Source organism: Sinocyclocheilus grahami, unplaced genomic scaffold, assembly GCF_001515645.1.
Source record: "Sinocyclocheilus grahami isolate Dianchi unplaced genomic scaffold, SAMN03320097.WGS_v1.1 scaffold13.1, whole genome shotgun sequence".
NCBI classification, from domain to species: domain Eukaryota; kingdom Metazoa; phylum Chordata; class Actinopteri; order Cypriniformes; family Cyprinidae; genus Sinocyclocheilus; species Sinocyclocheilus grahami.
The window spans coordinates 2,435,629-2,456,813 of record NW_015505192.1 but is presented as its reverse complement, the minus strand read 5'-3'; the positions used below and the strand labels follow the sequence as shown (position 1 = coordinate 2,456,813).

Here is a 21,185-nt window from a genome sequence, read left to right as displayed (position 1 = left end):
AAAAAATTTTAAAATGTGATTTTAATTTTAATTTAAATGTAAAAAAATTTCATTGAAAACATAAATGTACAGATATAAAAATATTAATAAAAACTATAATAATACTGTATATAAATAAAAAACTAAAATAACACTGAGTTGCATCTATTTCTTATAACTACACCTTTCCTCACAACTGTAAGTAATTTTTTAACTTCCTGTATTTTTTTTTAATCTGAGACAGATACAGTCTTTTACAGGTTTGCTACTGCTACAGAAACGCAAGAACACAAGTTACATATGTACAATAGGAAGCCTGCAATACATTGGCATCTACGTACCTGCGCAGAGTATGTTTCTGTCCTTCAGGCGGATGAAATACTGGTACGATTTCTATTCATAAAACTAAAACGAAACCCACAGAATAAACATTAAAACAACTCAAGGAGAGTAAAACCCTTGTTTCGCATAGTTTGAAGTTTAGTCCCTACCTACTATCAGGACTCACATGCTGTTGGGGTTGTAGCAGAGCATGTTGAGCTGCAGGTTCTCGTCCCAGTGTCTGAGGATGATGAAGAGTTGATTGGCCGCGGCTTTGACCGCCGCCAGGTCTCGGCCCTCTGGGATGATCTGTTCATCTAGCCACATGCTGGCCTTGGCTGCGATCAGCTCCCACTCGATGAAATAACTGGCCGAATTGTGTTCCAGCCAGGCCAGAGCAACAGCAGTCGCCCACACCATCCCCTCAGGGTCTTGCATGGCCCTTTGTAGGATCCCAGGTGAACCCAGCCAGGGCGTCTCGGCGATTTCTGACTCAGACCCCCGTCCACTGTCGTGCAAATAGTTGATAGGCGACGGCGGGGCTTCGGTCGACATCGACGAGAAGCCGCTCAACAGCGAGGGCTCGCCCTCCATCCGAGGGCTTCGGGCCTGGTATGAGGATGAAGACATGCGGGACACCAGTTCCTCACATTCGGAGTTCAAGTCCGAGTCTTTTGGAGGAGGCGATGAGCCATAGTGGACCTCCAGACTCTCAGAGCGCTGGGAGCCAGAGTGGGACACATGGGTAAGGCTGATTCTGTGGCTGGTGAAGGGCGACGTCCACTTCAGCTTGTCCATGGGCACGTTGATGGCATCACACAAGGCACTGTCCAACATGAACGCCCCACAGGACAGCTGCAATAACACCTGCAACAGGAAGTAGAAACCATAATGTCTATTTAATCAGTGCTTAGACACATATAAACAAGCTCAGAGACAGAACTTCAATGAGCCATTTAAGGTCTTTAAGCATTGTCAATTACATTAGCCTTAAAAATACGCTCTACTAATTTTGTTACGCCTCATCACTGTTTACTTTGAGTAATTGCCATGACCCATATATTCTACTCCAATAGCACATCTCATTTAACCAGACACAGCGATCATGAGATATTGATCAGTGCTTGTTAAATGTCAACAGATCTATTACTCACTATACGTAAAGACTACTGCTTCTGTGTGCAAGGTGAGTATTGACCGGCTATTTATAGGTTATGAGGCAAGTGGATGCAATACACTCAATGACATCATTATTACTAGTTGAGATTTGTCAGGCATTTTTTGCTGACCTTTTGAAGTCAACATGAATTGTTGAACCCATTTTACTCCCACAATGAGAAAAAAACATATGTATATACGTAAAAATGTATGTGTATATAATGTATACATTTACACACAATGTATTTACACTATATATATATATATACAGTATACTGTATATATACTGTATATATATAGTGTAAATATATTATGTATGTAAATGTGTGCGTGTATGTATATAATATTTACACATAATATATTAAAACTACGTTTAATATTTTATAATTTATAAATATATAAATATAGATACACAATATGTATATATTAGTATTGTAATTACTATATTACTAATTCCTGTATTACTATTATGTTCACAATTCAATAATTCTATATATAAATAAAATATATATGTATCTATTTAACTACACATTTCTAAATATATTATATATAATATATTATATATATTACAAATCATCCATGTATATGATAATCCATGTCTATAAATAATATAAATAACAAATGTAGATTTTATATTCATTTTAAACAGACACACACACACACATATATTGCATGTATTAAAAATGTCAATGGGGGCAATTTCAATTTCATGTTGACTCCAACTGTAAGTTCTGCTAAAACCACAGAGCATCAGCATCCTGAAAGCAGAATATGGCGACAGAAACCAGAGGGATGTAGTCCTTGTTGTCATTTTCGCTCTCTCCCACGGAGTTGCTGATTTTGCTCTGCGGCCGGCTCATGAAGCCCCTGGCGGCTTTCGTCAGGAGACGCGTCCTGCTCAGGCTCAGCTTGCTAGAGGCAAAAAGAAACAACACCTTTTACTCCGGTGCCTCACTGTCGTCATTAAATGCACAGACACGTCTAAAGTGTTTTTTCTTGGTGAAATCTGCCCCTTCACATCCATTAATTTGTGTAGTGTGCACACATCCCTGATAGCGCTGCTCCTCACGTTTTGGTCATTAGTTCAGCTGACATTTCAAGTGACAGCGAGAGGTGAAACTGTGAAAGAGATTCCAGACACGAAAGGGAAGTGTTTATTTTGGTGTCTACACTCTTAAAAATAAAGGTGCTTCAAAAGGTTCTTCAAGCGATGCCATAGAAGAACCATTTTTGGTTCCACAAAGAACCATTCAGTCAAAGGTTCTTTAAAGAACCATCTCTTTCTTACCTTTTTATAATCTGAAGAACCTTCTTTCGCCACAAAGAACCTTTTGTGAAACAGAAAGGTTCTTCAGATGTTAAAGGTTCTTCTATGGCATCGTGAAGCACCTTTATTTTTAAGAGTGTAGAGTACCATCTATCTTTTCTTTTAAATTTTGGATTATTGTATTTAAGATATGGGAATTTGAAAGGGATTAGTATATGATCCAGGCTGGATTTGAACCAATTATTTATCAACAAATAATACATTGCATTAACCATTTATTTAGATCACATAAAACTATTTGTGCATATCCTAATTAATATTCATGAGCCAAGCCTACAGTATTTAGTGACATCACCACCAAAAGCCCGCCCCCACAGCGTCACCCTGCAGTTAATTCACCCTATTCCAATGTTTCTTAAAGCCAAACGCTAATTAAAACTGAAACTGAGTGGTTGTGACTACATCCTCTAATTTTCACACTTCTTCAGATTATCCTTTACTTCATAAATTCACTTAAACTCAAGACGTTTAGGCTAATTTTTTTAAAGGAAAAAGCTAATAGCTAAACCTTTTACATCAATAGAACAAACACTTGCGAAAAGATAATGGTCACACTGACTCGTTTAATTGTAATAAAGCATTATGTACTTCACATCAACAGCAAAATGATTATAAAATAAACTAAATACCTGCATGAAACTGTCGTATTTTCAGTCTACGCATCTCCTGTCTTTAATTTTTTTTTAATAACTAATGAATGTCTGTTTTCTCTGAGAGTTGAACTCATTGCATGCACCCAACAGACTACCAAAAGCAATCAAAATGCAAATTCGACTCATGATTTAAAACAATGGCGCAGGAGCGATGCAAACTGCTGAATTATTCATTTGTGTTCTGTGAATTACAGTGTTTTTAATTGTGCAACTTGATTTGTAGGCTCTTTCCCCCATCTCGTTCCCTCTATCTACACCCACCTGGCGGAGAAAAGGCTCTCGACTGATCTCTGCGAGGGGTCGGAGGTCACCGACGCATTCCTTTGAGAGGCTGAAAGAGAGAGCAGGTTGGTTTCTGATCATTTCTATGCCCCAACACACACACACACACAAACAAATACACTGCACTCCAAGGCAAAGAGCACTCAATAAACTCATCCGTGCTCCTCTAGGTCAAATCTAATGAATGAATTCACGAGCTTGAGTGATTAATTCTGCTGTTTTTGGCATGCTTGAATACCTGCAAGACTTGTAATAACTGAAGTAACCAAGTGAATGCAGACAGGCGGAGAAAAAGTACCTTCAGAAGAGCTACATCGTTCCCAGCTGGAGGATGAGGGTGATTTGCAGGAGGATTGAGATGCATTGTCTACGTCTGTAGAGCAAAGAAGAGTTTTAGGGTGCAGACAGAAGTCCTTTTGACATCAGTTTGGTATGAAAGCTGTTTTCAGAACAAGCATTAAGGAATCACATCCAAAGTGCATTTGTAAATGGGTCTGAGATAGTTAGTTCATGTGGACTCCAGAAGAGTCTACAATAACATGCACTCTGTGTGTTTGTTTGGTCATAGCACCCCTGCTGGAGATTTTAGTAAAAGAAGTATTCTATATATTTAATCTATTTTAAAATGTAAATTATTCCCATAAGTGACGCAAAGCTGAATTTTCAGCATCATTACTCCAGTCTTCAGTTTCACATGATTCTTCAGAAATCATTCTAATGTGCTGATTTGCTGCTCAAGAAACATTTCTTATTACCAGTGTTGAAAACTGTTTTTTCGAATTTTTGTGGAGACTGTGGTACATTTTTTACATTTACTTGATGAATAGGAAGTTCAAAAGAACAGCAAAAGAAAAAAAAAAAGTCTTACTGACCCCAGATTTATGAACAGTATAGTGTATATTTTGACCAACTTGTCCCCAAACTGATATGGTATTCTCAGAATACTCTGACAATACATATAGTTTTGTGGGAGCTTTTGCTTCAGTTTTATGAGGCTACTGGGACTCTAATGAAGATTTGACAGTTTGTCAGTGAGGACCAGTGTTGGGGAAAGTTGCTTTTAAAAGTAATGCATTACAATATTGCGTTACTTCCTAAAAAAGTAACTAATTACGTTACTTATTTACTTTTTATTGAAAGTAATGCATTGCGTTACTTTTGCGTTACTTTTTTAATCTGGGCTGGGCTTGCTTGTTTGCTTTTAATATAAAAAGTTCTATTTTGGGCCAATGTAAAAGCCCTTTTACACCAACAGCCTCAGGCTGAAGGAAATGTAAATTCACGTCTGTACAGTAGAACACAGAAGAAGAAAGTTCAACACTCTTCAGCAATAAAAAAAGAAGAAATGTTAGTTTATCTTGTGTAATTTTTGGTTATTAGCTTATTAGTATGGTTGAATTGGATCACCGAAGGTCAGCAGCAAATTGGTTAATAAAATGGGATTAAATACATAAAGGATATTTGTATTATTGAAAATATTTAATTATTGCAGCTTTCAGTCATATTCTGAGTTGCGTTTAACTGTTTTTATTAATTTTGAGGAAAACTAAATCTGATTTTTTTGAGATTAATTCATTCATGTTCACATTTATTCTAGAACTAAAGTAACATCTTACTCCCGATTTCTCTCAACAAGGGGACAGGAGAGCTTTTGATCAATAAATAGGAAAAAAAAGTAACTGGTGTTACTTATTTGAAAAAGTACTTTACTAGTTACTTGAAAAAAGTAATCTGATTACGTACTCGTGTTACTTGTAATGCGGATCAATAAATAGGAAAAAAAAGTAACTGGTGTTACTTATTTGAAAAAGTACTTTACTAGTTACTTGAAAAAGTAATCTGATTACGTAACTCGCGTTACTTGTAATGCGTTACCCCCAACACTGGTGATGACTGTACACAAACTCTGTAAATCTGTTCAAAATTTCCCAAAAGCATATACATATTTGACTGTAGGCCAAGTTATCCCAAAGTTATGATGTTTTTGAGCATTTTTGTGACATTTAACCAGTGGCACTGTCAATGAACTGCTTGGCTACCAATTGTCATTGCCACCCAATGCACTCAATAGACCAAAGCATTGGAAAAATCTTTCATGCAATATAAAAATCTAATTATTTATGATCCATCAATATTCCATCCCATAACTCCACACTTGTAAACAAGCCCAAATGTCACTATTTTGTTATCAATCTTACTGTAGCATAGTGCTGCATCTTCTTGCCCAGGCAAACCTCCTGACTGCGAACGCCCCAGACCTACAGAGTAACCTCGGTTCTTCCTGCTGCCGGAACGAGAACTGCAGTGCGAACTTCGTTTATGATCCTCTCCTGGAAATAAACAAATATACAAGGAGTCATTACCATGATCTAATTGTGTGCTTAAGCCAGGAACAACTGCTTCGTCTGTTTCCCTGCACTCCTCCCTGTTTTCTTCCTTCTGAGGAAAGTACAGTGTCGTTGACGTAATTATTGCAACTGCCAGGCCTTGTGAGTTCAGATGAATTCGAAGAATGACCTACCAGGATGGCTGTACTCAATGAAGGTGGGTAAATATTCATTGCTGTCCAGATCGATAGGTACAAATGCGGTGTATTTGCTCAAGACGTTGCAGGCTTTGCTCGTGTGGATGGCGTAAAGCTGGTGCCTTCTCCCAGAACCTACAAGAAATTATATAGTTGAGGGATTTGGTTAGATACTCAAGTAAGTTGGATGTTTTAATATTTGGCAATTCGACTCCAGTTCCTTACCATGCTCAATCTCACACTCTTTGTCCGCCATGTGTTCAAAGTCTTGAATAATGGAGCTTCCCGCCAGGTGATTATTTTAAAATATATAAAACATAGAAAACAGGTATTTTAAACTGTAATCATATTTCACAATATTACTATTTTACTGTATTTTTAATCACATAAATATAGCCTTTGTGAGCAAAGGAGACAAAATATTTTTCAAAAACATTTGAACTATTCTAAAAAATATCTATCAAATAATCTTTTGACCACTGCATTTCTATGACTTTTCCATGATCTTTCCAGTCGAATTTAAAAATAATTTTATAGAGATTTCTGGGAAATTCAATGCATATACCAGGTTTGAATACTTGGAGTTTAAACTTTTATACTTAGAAGTATACAAATGTCAAAACAACCTTCAACAGACAGACTGATATTATCACCGCTGGACTGTTGATAGCTGATGAAAAATGTTAGAGGCATACAAAATCAGAAACATTCATATTCACTATTGCTTTTTTTTTGTCAGAACAGATTTTACAACTACAGCTGATTAGCAGATTCAGGAGTATTTTCTCAGTCTGAGCTCTCTGTATATTGTTAAGTGCTACTACGCCCACACTGTGCAGCTGATTATGGGTTTTTAAATGACAGTGTTAAAAGCCGGCTTAACTCTTAAACCAAGCAGTGCTAAGATTATAATGCATCAGAAGTTCTTATGCTCGAGGACTGTAGTGAAGGACCAACCTGCATCGCCGGTGCTGCCTAGAGAAGGGCTGTCAGTTGAAGACCTGGAACCGTCTTCCACTACTGGGCCGGGATGGGTCTGATCAATCTTAGACTCCCCCTGGAGACCCTCTGGTTGTTGCACTGGAGGTTTGTGAGCACTTATGGGACGTCCTCTTGAGGTCGTGGCACACAGGCTGGCCAACTGTGGCTGTTGGAGAAATGAGTAACAGTTCATTAGTCCTTTTGCTCACTGTACTTGAATTACCTAGTCCAAAATGGCACATTTGATGTAGACATTTATCTTCTAATGTTGAATATTTAATTGTTCTTGCCTATTTTAAGATTCAGATCATCATCTAGCAATAACTCAGGCACAGTTATAGATTATGGCAAATATTTAACCCTTTAAGAGCACTCAAATATCTGTTGAAGGGTACTTTCCCTTTAAGAGAGCATGTAATCTTAGCTGCGTGTATTTGTGCATAAAAATGCATTTATTGGGAAAAAAAGTTCATTTATTGGGAAAAAAGTACAAGAATATAAGACATAACACATACAGAATATAGGTTTATAATATTAAACACTTATCAGTCATAACATAATTATAAATACAGGTATATTAAATATTATGCCTATATTTTGAATTATTTAATATGCCTGTATTTAAAATTATTATTTAAAAATAAAAGATATAAATAAAAATAATTTCATTATAATGTTAAAATGCAAATATTATTTCAAAGATAACATTTAAATTATATTTTTTAAAAATCAATCAATTAATTAAAATATTAAAATGTATATTCAAATAATACTATAATATACACTACCGGTCAAAAAATTTGAATAATTCCTATTTTTTTATGTTTTTGAAAGAAGTGTCTTTTGCTCTGCAAGGTTTCATTCATTTGATGAAAAAATACAGTAAAACAGTAATATTTTGAAATATTACTGCAATTTAAAAGAACTGTTTACTATTTTAATATATTTTAAAATTGTATTTATTCCTGTAGTGCAAAGCTGAATTTTCAGCACCCATTACTCCAGTCTTCAGTGTCGCATAATCCTTCAGAAATAAAACAAACAATATTTATAATAGCTCTTTTCCGGTCATTTACTAGTAGTAAACATTTTTGAAACATTACTGGAAAAAATTTTATTTAAAAATAATTACATTAAAAAAGAAATATTCAATATATATTAAATATATATACCAGGATATATATAAAATATTAAAATATACAAATTATTAATATTATAATATAGACTTGATTTTTTTGACAGGTTAACTCAGAAGTACAATATAAAGCACATTTTTAGGTAACCCCACAAATTATTTTACCCATCAATGTATGGACATGGCATCAGGATAGTTATAAATTGCTCGTTTCCTGAACTAAAGAAAAATCACAGTGCCACAGTAATGGTGCTAATGCTAACAACTCTGAATGGTTTTCTGTGCCTGCACTTATCATGCAGATTTCCCATTGTACTTTCCAGCATGAAGGCAACATGTAGTGAAAGGAAATCTTTTTTCCACCTCATGTAGAGGGAATTTATGAACCCAGTGATTCTTTGAGTCGCCAGAATCATGCCAGTTCCTACAGCCATGGCTCTCTGTTCACTTGGGTCTAATGGCAGTTTGGTTCATGAAAAATTTATGCCTGCTGAAGAGCTAATAAGGACCATTAAATGTCATTACTGCATGCATTGAGGGGAAATCAAGGACTCTTGTTATTGCCGTAGCTAATCTGTAATATTTCTCACTCCCTTTTTGATCAAATTTCCACACGGGCAATTGCTTGCAGTGCCGAGTGTCACCCAGACTATTGATATCTTCTCCCCTTTCAAAGAGCGTGACATTGGAAATTTTATCGTGGCCATCAAGGGATTTGTCACAGTTGTCAGAACTAATTGTAATTTATTCCACCTCATGTAGAGGGAATTTATGAACCCAGTGATTCTTTGAGTCGCCAGAATCATGCCAGTTCCTACAGCCATGGCTCTCTGTTCACTTGGGTCTAATGGCAGTTTGGTTCATGAAAAATTGATGCCTGCTGAAGAGCTAATAAGGACCATTAAATGTCATTACTGCATGCATTGAGGGGAAATCAAGGACTCTTGTTATTGCCGTAGCTAATCTGTAATATTTCTCACTCCCTTTTTGATCAAATTTCCACACGGGCAATTGCTTGCAGTGCCGAGTGTCACCCAGACTATTGATATCTTCTCCCCTTTCAAAGAGCGTGACATTGGAAATTTTATCGTGGCCATCAAGGGATTTGTCACAGTTGTCAGAACTAATTGTACCCTGGACGACAAACGCAAGTGTCTGGATGTTCAATCTGTCTCTTGGCAGGGTGTCAGCAATGTGGGAATATCACTGAACTCATTGAATTCGATAAACAATGTCATAAAATAGGAGAGATAAATACAGGACATGTCATTATTTTGTCAGCCAGCATGCTGAAGAAAGCGCAATTACTCAAAAATAAATCCTTTTTTAAAAGAATGAATTCATATTAATTATTTCATATTATTAAATAATATTTAAATAAGTATTTGTAATAAATACTTTTTAACTCTATTTGCACATGATGTTAATATTATTTAAATATTGTTTAAATTTTTATATTATTTAAATATGTTGTGTAAATACATATTTAATTCTTTATATTATTTAAATTAAATTATACTATTTATACTAAAGTACTGCTTTTTAATACAAAATTAATAAATATTAAATTTTTTATATTATTTAAATTTGCCAATATTATAAAACTACTAAACTAACATGGAAAAAAGTATTGCTTATTAAATAATATATTTTTTTTATGTAATTGTTTATGTTATTTAAATATGTTAATATTTGTATAATAGTATTTAAATAATAACAATAACAATAAACACAGTTTGATTCATTTTACCACATAAAGCACATTTATGGTAACCTGACAAGGCAACCCAAAATATTGAGGAATGCGACAACTAACATGAAAACATCTTGCTAATTTAATCATATTTCAATTAAATAAATATTTAATTGTTTATAGTATTTAAATATGTTAACATTTAAATAATACTACTACTAACATAGAAAAAAATATTATCAAATTATCAAATATTTAATTGTTTATATTATTTACAGTAAATATGTTGCATTTATATAATACTATTTAAATAATAAATATCAATATTATTGGCTTGAATAAACCCAATTTAACTCATGTTACATTTTACATTTTACAACTCAAGCACATTTTATGTAACCTGACAAAAATATTACAGGGTGGGCACCAAAAATGTTGAGCAATGTAACTACAAAACAGAGAGCTAGAAAGGTACTGTAGTCTATTAGTATAGCCTCGGTTCAATAAGCATATAAGCATCCTTAAGTTTCCTCAGGAGGTCTGTTGTAAATGGGGAGTTCAGCCATTCAGCTCTACGGCCATTCAGCTCTACTGTCATGCAAGACATGAGTACGGCCATCATTATCAGTCACAAAGGATGCACACCTCTCCGTTGTGGTCTTGATTACATATCAATTTGTCTTTAGGTCAGGGATATTTTTGGCCTCATTATTTTGGCCCAGTTCAAACACTGGCGCATCTTTTGTGACGTCCGCCAACCTTTTTTCTCCCACTGGACTCCAAAGGTGCATTTATTTTTCAGTGCGTGGGTGCGCATCACAAAAGAGTACACCTAAAAACATATTTCCTTTATGTACATTCTTCAATAGCTTAATCGTCCAGGGAACTGTAATTTATCTTCCACTGGCTATGCAATCTAAACTCTATTTATGTGGATGTGGCGGTAAGAAGATTGAATTACATTCTCATCAAAGAGCTCAGAAATGAGTTCAAATAACCCTTTGGAACAAACAGACGAATCCATGGAGCTCTTCTCATATCATAGCAGATGCTTGGGCTATAGCAGATGGCACGGCGAAGGCTGCCTACAGATATTACTTATAAGGAAAACAACTACTTCCTAAATAGAAGCTGTCTGCTTTGTGTCAAAACACACAGGCACAAAGGGGATTACAGATACAAATGTTGTCTTATCATTTACAAGTTATGATGTTTATTGCTTACTCAGGATATGTATTATAAGATATGATCATTCATAAAAAAAGGCACATAATGTTTATGAATCTCCACTGGACCAGAAACAATTACCCAAAGAGCACAAATGCAGACATTAATACTTCACTCTAAAAAATGCTGGGTTAAATACAACCCAATTGCTGGGTTTGTCCCTATTTTACCCAGCACTGGGTTGTATTTAACCCAGCATTTTTTAGAGTGTTGGCCAAAATGGTCTCCTCGCTCATATGTGACATAAGAATGTCTGATTCATTCTAGTCAATCGCTTTGTTTGGATGAGTAATTTCAAAGCAAAGTCTCATTCATGGAAAAATGTTGTGGTATTGGGAAATCTGATTCATTCTACACTCTAAAAAATGGTGGGTTAAATATAACCCAGCGCTGGGTTAATAAAGAAATATTTGTAATATATATTTATATAAACATATGTCTGAGATAAATATATAAATATTTACATTTATATATATATATATATCTATACATACATACATACAGTATATACATGTATGTGTGTGTATTTATACATAGTATAATTGCAGAACGATGGATATATTTAAGAATAGATGGATGGATGGATGGATGACTTACTGATTTGGGGTTGGAGTGATATCGGGAGGTATCACAGACCACGCTGTATCCAATCAGCCGGTCACCAGGGAACAGACAGCTCACCCCGACTGGAGAGAGCAGGATCTCCTTTGTCTCTGGATACAGCCACTCAATGGAGATGTCAGTCAGCACTGAGGTCATGGACTTCTTAAGCGACTTAATCATCTGCCAAAGAAACAAATAACAGCCAGGTCAAACACTACCTAGTGAACTCAATCAAGAGAGCACAGTCTATAGAAATAAAACAGGGAAAATATATAGATGCTAGTCTTAAACACCAGGGAGAGAAGGAAAAAACATTAAATGTGCTGTCAGCTTTGATCATTATCCTAATTCATGTTTGACTAAACAAAACAAATTGTAAATTGCTAATACATTTGGACACTCCAATTTATGTGGCTGCTGTAATTGCTTTGCGGTGACATTCGAAATAGCAGACTGTTGCACTGGAAGATAAACATGTCAGAGGAAATGAGGACCTTGGGCTGCAGTCGTTCTCCTTCTGCCAGGAACTCAGCTGTGCCTCTGGAAACGGCGGCCAGTCCTAAAACCAGCCTCCTGCACGCACCCTGGCCTATACCGAATGTGTAACACCTGCCATGATGCAAACACACACACAGAGAAATGACAGGTGCGGTGAGTCTGTGAAAACATCAGAAGAGCATCACATTATGAAGAAACTGCATCTCTACTGGGTGACGCTCTGCCAGACAACATCAGTCTAATTCTCTGAACTTTATTGCTTTATTAATTCTGTGATTGGCAAGCGTGCTGTCAGAAAGACAGGAAGAAACTTATTCATATTGTTTATTTGAATCTTCTTCAGCAACTAACATAGATTGTGCAACTCTGTCTACCGCCTACATAGGCAGCTGCCTTCTAAGGAAGCATCCGTACTGAAACTGTCTGATTAAGAACGCTCTATATATAGGCTGCAACTGCATACGGCACACAAACGGCACTCCTCAACAGAGACTTACAGTACAACGATGCTGAAAACTGTTTAACCGGCCTAAACTGATTTACATGGTTTACGCTAAAAGACCAACCTGAAAAATGACTAAAACCCCACTAAAACCTGCAAACAGACCAACAAACCAACTTGGTTTTAGAGTATTGTTTCCAATACAGTTTCATGTTAGCATGTTGCAAAGCTGACAACACAATATTCTAATGAGTATAAATTACATAAACTAATAAAAAACAAAAAATACTACATACCAGTATTGGGTACAACAGTCCATTTTTCATTAGATTGTATTATTTTTTTAAATAAATCTATATTTCTATATTTTCCATAATAAACAAGATGTAAGTAAATATATACTCAAAGGGATAGTTCACCCAAAAATTATATTTCTGTCATTAATTACTCACCCTCCTTCGCCCATCTTTGGAACACAAATGGAACACATCTTTGGAACACAAATGACCCTCCATAGACAGCAAGGGAACTACTACGTTCAAGGCCCAGAAAGGTAGTAAGGACATTGTTAAAATAGTCCATGCGACATCAGTGGTTCAACCGTAATGTTATGAAGCTACAAGAATACTTTATGTGTGCAAAGAAAACAAAAAAAATGACTTTATTCAACAATTCTTCTCTTCCGTGTCAGTCTCTGCCACCATTAATTTGTGTTTCGAAGATGAACGGTAAATGTCTTACAGGTTTGGAACGACATGAGGGTGAGTAATTAATGACAGAATTTTAATTTTTGGATGAACTGTCCATTTAATATACAGTACATCAATGAAACAAAATGACTACGTACCAGTACTGGGTACAACAGTCCCTTTATCATTACACTTTTTATTCCTAATACATTTTTCCCCCCTATTTCTATTCATAATGAGCTATATATAAGTAAATATATAATAAATGGAAAAAAATACTGAAATAAAATACTACATATTAGTTTTAGGTACTACATCTATTTTTCATTAGACTTTTAAAAACTAAATTTTATATAATATCTAATATAAAAATACATAAAAATAAATTACTACATATGAGTATTGGGTACAATATAGTAAATTTTCATTTCATTTTTTAAATACATTTATTTATGCATTTCTAAGTGTGTAAGTACATAAATATACATAAATACAAATAAAACCGTTATATATAAATAAATACAAAATAAAAAAAAATTCTTGATTCTTGACTGTGAATGATTTCAGTGACCTTGTCCATTCTTAGATTTTCTTTACAATTTGGGCAAAGCTATGTAAGCTTAATTTTTCATGTCATTGTATTCTGCGATGTGCACAACATCAGTAAAATGTCGCCACTGATGCTAATTTCAGGCATGAAGATATGCTGTCTTACTACAGTGCCTATGATGCATTAAAATGCTGTCTAGGTAGCTGATATATTGAAGTTATATTTGAGATTTCTACAATCTCTAGATTTGAGAGATTGTAAAACATACCAGCTCTAATACACAGTATCTGAAGACAAACAGTAGTAATTGACGATGAGTGACCTTCAGTGTAGGCAGCAACATCTGCGTGCGAGATATGAGAGAACAGGGAACACATCTGTCCATTTACTAAAGTGTGGATGGGCAATCAGATCAGCTTGCTGAGAAAGATTCTTCCCTAACGAGCAAAGAAAGCCGAGTCGTGTCCTCACAGCAGAGAAACGGAGTGCAGCAAGACACATTTATGATTGTTCTCGATCGTCTGTGGAGGGCAAGTGCTGTTTAAGGCAGTAACTTACACCACAGCTTCATTTCCCAGCCATCGTGTGTCTATTGAACTGTTAAAACCCACAGGTTCTTCCATTCATTTGAAAGAAAGCTATTGTAGCATCTGTTCTAGGAGGACAGGGAAGAAAATAAGTGCTTCTCTGAGGTGAACGTCTCGGAAGGTGATAAATTGACTGGAAGCCTCGCGGAAGCAGCATAGTGTGGAAACAAAGCCTGTGATAACAGCCGCTTTATGGCTATTGTGGATCTAAAAGGATTAGACGGAGAGACAACAATTTACTGTTTCTAGCGGCTGTGCTGATCGGATTATGATCTGATTACCTGAATTCTGCCGCTCTGTATCCTTGAACCTCTGATATTAAAGGATTTGTTCACCCAAAAATTTAAGTTTTGAATTATGACTCATTTAATCAACAAATCGTTCCAAAATCTTATGGCTTTTATACGTGGAAAATAAAATAGGATATTTTTAAAACTGTTCAAGCTGCTCTTTTCCATATAAATGATAACATATTGTGATCAGGGGCTGGTAAGCACTAAACAGGCACCATATTAATCCATATATATTAATGTGTGATTTGAGCACTATATTCCAAGTTGTGATACTGCATGCTATTCAGTATGATCTATTATTATCTGTTTAGCATATTCTGCAGAGCTGGTTCACACAAAACTGATTATTCTCTCATCATTCACTCACCCTTTATTGTCAATATTTAACTTTACATGGTGCAAATTCTCCAGTTACATGCATGTCCTTAAGTATATTTTGGGGAATAATTGTAAATCTAAAAAAAACATTTAAATTGAGTCACAGTTCGGATCTGATCTGATTTAGAGTTCACAATCAGTGCTGTTATTATCTAAAACTACAACTAGTAAAAATTGCTTTTAGAAATTGAAATAAAGCTGAATAAATAAATATTAGATGCAAAACTTAGACTTATACTATACAAAACTTAAAACTTATTCTGAAATAAAATAAGTTTAAGTACAACAATTACCAAAACTGAAATAAAGAATTAAAGGTAAATAGAATTTAAAAAAGACAAAAGCACATAAAGTTACTAAAACTTCAACTAAAATTAAAACAAAAATAAATAGATATAAATATTTACTATAATAGCACATAAATAAACAAAACAAAAAATAGGATTCCAATCTTTCCAATTCCAAATGTCCTAAATGTACCAAATGTTTAGATTAATACATTAGCACAACCTTTTAATTAAACAGTATAATCATGTTTGATAAACACAGATTAAAATGCAACAGCACATTATACAGTAGAGCATGGCGCTAGCAACACCGAGGTCATGGGTTCGATTCCCAGTGAATGCATGAACTGATCAAATGTACACCTTAAATGCAATGTAACTTGCTTTGGATAAAAGCATCTGCCAAATGCATGAATGTGAATGTACAAACACTGACCTGGTGAACCTAGCGTGGCTGCGGAGCAACTCAATAACTTTCCCCGTGTTACTGACGGCTCCGTCGGTCAGGAGGAAGAGCAGGCGAGGATGACCTCTCTGCATGGGCTGCCGTAGGATCCAGTTGAGAGGAGCCAGTATGTTTGTGCCGCCCATGTCAGCGCGGATCTTCTTCACATGCTCACAAGCCAACGCCAAGCTCTCCTGTGAAATAAATGAGGTTTATTAACAAATAAAAATCAGAATTTTTATCATGTTTTGTGTTTTGCCAGATCTACCATATCTAAATATATTTAAAACAAGATATATTTACTTGAGAAACAAAAATGTTTAAGATAAGACAATACTTAATTATATATATATATATATATATATATATACAGTATATATATATATATATATATATATAATTCTTTATAGTCCACTGTCAAACCTTTTCAAAAACCTCATTAAATTTCATTAGATTTAAGCTTAAAAGAAAAAAAAACTATTTGCTACAGAGATAACAGAGATAAATAAACATGCTGCTTATTAAGTTAATTTTTCTTATCCCACTGGCAGATTGTTTTTTTTATTGTTTTAAGCATAAAGTCACTTCATTTTGCTACATTTTTCAGAAAACAAGACTTAATACTTTTAAGTAAATTGTCTACAAGTAAATATATCTTGATTTATGAATATTTATATATTTGTACTGGAAAACAACACAAAATACTGACAAAGAAAATCATTTTTTTGCAGTGCACTGATTAAGCAGTGTTTTTATAAATGATGTACCAAGTGCGAAACTTTACTTGAAGTTCATTCTATAAACCCAGACCTTATCCACTGGAAAACACAAGCACTGATCCTCTGGACAGTAACTGCTGATCTAATGAGGGCAGTGAGTGTGGACGCTGACTGCGGGTGACTAACCTCATTGTAGCTCTGGCTGGTGACAAACAGCGTTTTGAACTTAGATCCGAAGCCCACTATGTTGAATAAGCATGCTGGGAAAAGACTTTTCAGAATCACGACCATTGCATCCTGTGAAAGCACAAAAAAGGAAGAGGTCAACGTGAATGATTCTGCATTACTTATTAAAAAAATATGTTCACAATCATTAAAAGGCATTAACAGAGATTACAGACATTTGCCATTTAACATTGCTTCTTATGTAAAGCAACTCTCATTAACCTAATTACAGGGTTAAGTGCCGTAACCATTATAAACACTGAGGGTGACCTGGTTCCCCAAATGTTTGGATTAGTGGTTGATCACTAATGGCATTTCAACTGTGTCACCCTTGCATGGATTGAACCAACAATCTTTGGTAGCAGACCTGGAGCCATTAGACAACAGTGTAGCAGCGCTCACTGAACACCTCAATTATACTGGTCAGACATCCATTCTGTCTCATCTGAAAGTAGAGATATCATTTATAATGCTGCTTCTCGACAGATTCACAGCAGGTACAGCAGCGAGTAATTAGCATGAGGTTATAATTAAGTTTGTAAATATGAATGAGATATGAAGAAGAGCATTTTCACAGTTTTCACAATGATATGGTCTGAATTAATTAAGAAACTAATCACCAGTTTTGTTCTAATAAAAAAACAAGTCTATCTTCACCAAACACTTCCACACAAATTCAAACAGAACTTGACAGACAATGAGAAAATATACTTAGTAATTAAAGGGATAGTTCAACCAAAAATTATTATTAAAAAATAGTTTTGGTTTGTTTTTCTGTGGAAGAAAATAGGAAAAAATAGATAAATAAATAAATTTTTCCCATGCAATTACAAAGAATAGTGGCTTTCAAGCTTCAAAAATGCTCAAAACCACCATAAAGTATAATAATTTACTGAAAAAGTTTTCATGAGAGTTCTTTCAAGAGATGTCTTTTGAGTCAGATACAAAATGTATCTGAATGATTCATTCACGAATTGCACTGATTCACTTCTTGAGGTCAACTCACTAAATAATGATTTAAAGGAACAGTTCACACAAAAATGAAATTTTACTCACTCACTGGAGGAAGTGTTACTATAGATTATGGATTCGTATTTTGTCCAGAAGTGACCGTTTAAAGTTAAAATTCCTTAAAGATGGATTAGTTTCTTACAAACGAGCAGCTTTTCACTTCTCAAGATGTTAACTGATGGTCTGGAGTGGTGTGGATTATTGTGATGTTTTAATCAGCTGTTTGGACTCTCAATCTGACGGCACCCATTCACTGCAGAGGATCTAATGGTGAACATGTAATGCTAAATTTCTCCAAATCTGTTCAGATGAAGAAACAAACTAATCTACGTCTTGGATGGGCTAAAGGTGAGTACATTTTCAGCATATTTTCATTTTTGGGTAAATGCATAGCAGAAATGACCATCACAATTCTTAAAATGTCTCTGTTTGGTGTTCATTCTGTCAAAATGTTCATTTCTGGGTGAACGATTCCTTTCAGTGTTATTAGACACATCTACTGTTGTCCTCCTCCAGCCCAGAAGGGATCATATATGACATTTCAGCATGGAGCAAGTCTTCTTCAGAGTCAAGGATATTCTGGGAAGGATATTACCACTAGAGTGACCTGAGCCTTTAGATTAGAGCAGTTTGGTGTCTGTGGTCAGAAGGGGAACATCCTCAATCAAAACCGCAGTAAGTCTTCGCTGGTTCGTGCGTCACGCTGCAGAGCCCCATCAACAGGGAACACGTGCACACGTGCTCGCTCACAGCGCACAAAATCTCCAATCTCAGCATGAAGACTTACCTAGTTCAATTATCGTACCTGCTTGAGCTATTCAATGCAACAAGCTGGTTATTTCATCACAAAACCCCTTCAACAGGCTGCTCAAAAGCTCTGATTTGATTCAGAACTACAAAGCCGCATAATGTTCGGTAAAATAATGTAACAAAAATAATTAAAACAAACAAACTACATGTTTATTTCAGCTTATGAAATTAAAAATATCTCAACATGTACACAACAGTTCAATAGTTTGGGGTTAGCTTGGATTTTTTTATGTTTTTGAAAGAAGTCTATTATGCTTACCAAGGTTGCATTCATTTAAGCACAAAATACAGTAAAAAAAAGTAAAATTGTGAAATATTATGTAACATAACATATTTTTGTAACATTATAAATGTCTGTACTGTCACTTTTGATCAATTTAATGCATCCTTTCTATATGAAAGTATTCATTTATTCCTAAAAATTGTAACTGACCCCAGACTTTTTGATTGGTAGTGTATTTACTCTAAAACAGTTAGATACAACATGTTTATGCAAAGGTTAAAAATTAAGGCATGTTTCTCACACTTTTTATTTATCTTTATAAGCCATCCAAAAGCCATATGGGGCCTTAAGTGAACATTTTAGAATGACGATACAAACAAATCACTGAAGTTTTCACGCTGTTCAGTGAAACATATTCAACTGATTTTGCTACTCTGAGAATTTAATTCAGTGACTCTATTAAAACATCTCTGTCTTAACGCACGCATTGTGAGAACAAGAAAGTTGCAAGTCACAAAACAATAAAGTATTCTGAAACATGATGGTTTAAAAGCATAATGGACGAAAAAGTGCATTAAAATTACTTAAAATTCACAATCTTGTTCAATTTAAGATCTTCAGCAAAATCATTATGAATACTTTGTGAATATTAAATATATTGCCCATCCAGCCCCGCCTATTGTTTAGATCTGTTTTGGAGTGTTTTCTCTTGTAAGCGGTGCTTGATCTGTGCATATTTCTCTGCTGATTCACTTTTTTCTTCACTGAATCAATATTGTGGATAGAGGACTCATATTTTAGCCAGTGGTAACAGTTTAAAGTTAAAAAACGTCTTAATTTGTTTCTGACAAACATGCAGCATTTCACTTCACAAGACATTAATTGATGGACTGGAGTCGTGTGGATTATTGTGATGTTTTTATCAGCTGTTTGGACTCTCATTCTGACGGCACCCATTCACTGCAGAGAAGTGATGTAATGCTACATTTCTCCAAATCTTTTCTGATGAGGAAACAAACTCATCTACGTCTTGGATGGCCTGAGGACGAGTACATTTTAAGTGATTTTTTGGGTGAACCCTCCAACTCCCATAAACTGCATAAAACCATCCAATCAGACTGAAACTGCTGAACACACGTGGGCGATCCGTCTCGTCGTTAAATAAGCACTGCTGTGTGTATATAAAAACCCATTTCCATTAATGGTTATTAACACGACTGAAGCACTTTGTGGTTTTAAACTGCACAATAAATTAAGATGTCATCAAAAGTTAATGAGCATTGGGAGTGAGGGGCAGATTTAGTTTAACACAGAAACACATGCATCCTACCTTAACTCGATTGATGTTGACCCCACTCATGCTTCCACTGCGGTCAATGAGAAAGATGAATTCCCCCTGGATGCTCCGCAGGTCAGAGGTCGTTGAACTGAGGTTTGGGCAGAAGTTCAGCATGACCACGGGGTTGTGGAGGATGTCTTTATGGAGCCTCTTCCGAATGATGTCCACCTACACACCACACATCAGCCAGTGAAAGAGCCATTATTGAAGGCGATAATAAAAAAGCTGGTGAATCTCACAAAAACATGTCACATTAAAACAACTAAATTTTAAAAATTAAAAAAAAAACATAAGAAGTTAAATTTTTTCTTAAACAAAATGAAGCCATTTTTAGGAACTTTAAGAGATTGGTTGCATATTATTTCTGCATCATTATCATACAATTGAGCACATTTTATCAATTTTTTATTTAAAACAACAAAGTACAGCAAATCAAATAAATTTTAGAACTGAAATATATCATATAACTTTTTTATAATAGTATACTTTATAGATAGCAATACATATGATGGCAATTTAATGAAAAAATGTGCATGATTGTCATAAAAATGTCAAATGGTAATTTTTGGCATATTTTACATATTATTATTATATACTATAATAAAATATGTTTGGTATATATAGAAATAATATGCAATATATATATGTATATATACTATACATATAAATATATATACTATATATATATATATATATAGTATTTCATTTAGTTTATGTTTGTGTGTGTGTGTGTGTGTGTGTGTGTGTGTGTGTGTGTGTGTGTGTGTGTGTGTGTGTGTAAAAGTATTTGTGTTTTTTTATATAAT

General features: G+C 34.9%; 1 protein-coding gene across 1 annotated transcript in view; it reads right to left on the bottom strand.

The window, feature by feature from the left end:
* Positions 1 to 334: 334 nt before the first annotated feature.
* The window catches only part of vwa5b1 (von Willebrand factor A domain containing 5B1), a 30,696-nt gene continuing 9,845 nt past the window's right edge, over positions 335 to 21,185 (bottom strand). The window contains exons 7-19 of the mRNA XM_016291100.1: positions 20,371 to 20,547; positions 16,958 to 17,068; positions 16,044 to 16,246; positions 12,378 to 12,492; positions 11,878 to 12,063; positions 7,246 to 7,391; positions 6,470 to 6,525; positions 6,242 to 6,379; positions 5,919 to 6,050; positions 4,019 to 4,093; positions 3,700 to 3,769; positions 2,244 to 2,370; positions 335 to 1,167 (exon numbers count right to left, since the gene is read on the bottom strand). Coding sequence (XP_016146586.1) covers positions 484 to 1,167; positions 2,244 to 2,370; positions 3,700 to 3,769; positions 4,019 to 4,093; positions 5,919 to 6,050; positions 6,242 to 6,379; positions 6,470 to 6,525; positions 7,246 to 7,391; positions 11,878 to 12,063; positions 12,378 to 12,492; positions 16,044 to 16,246; positions 16,958 to 17,068; positions 20,371 to 20,547 — 2,220 coding nt within the window. The 3' untranslated portion in view covers positions 335 to 483. The remainder of the gene's footprint in view (positions 1,168 to 2,243; positions 2,371 to 3,699; positions 3,770 to 4,018; positions 4,094 to 5,918; positions 6,051 to 6,241; positions 6,380 to 6,469; positions 6,526 to 7,245; positions 7,392 to 11,877; positions 12,064 to 12,377; positions 12,493 to 16,043; positions 16,247 to 16,957; positions 17,069 to 20,370; positions 20,548 to 21,185) is intronic.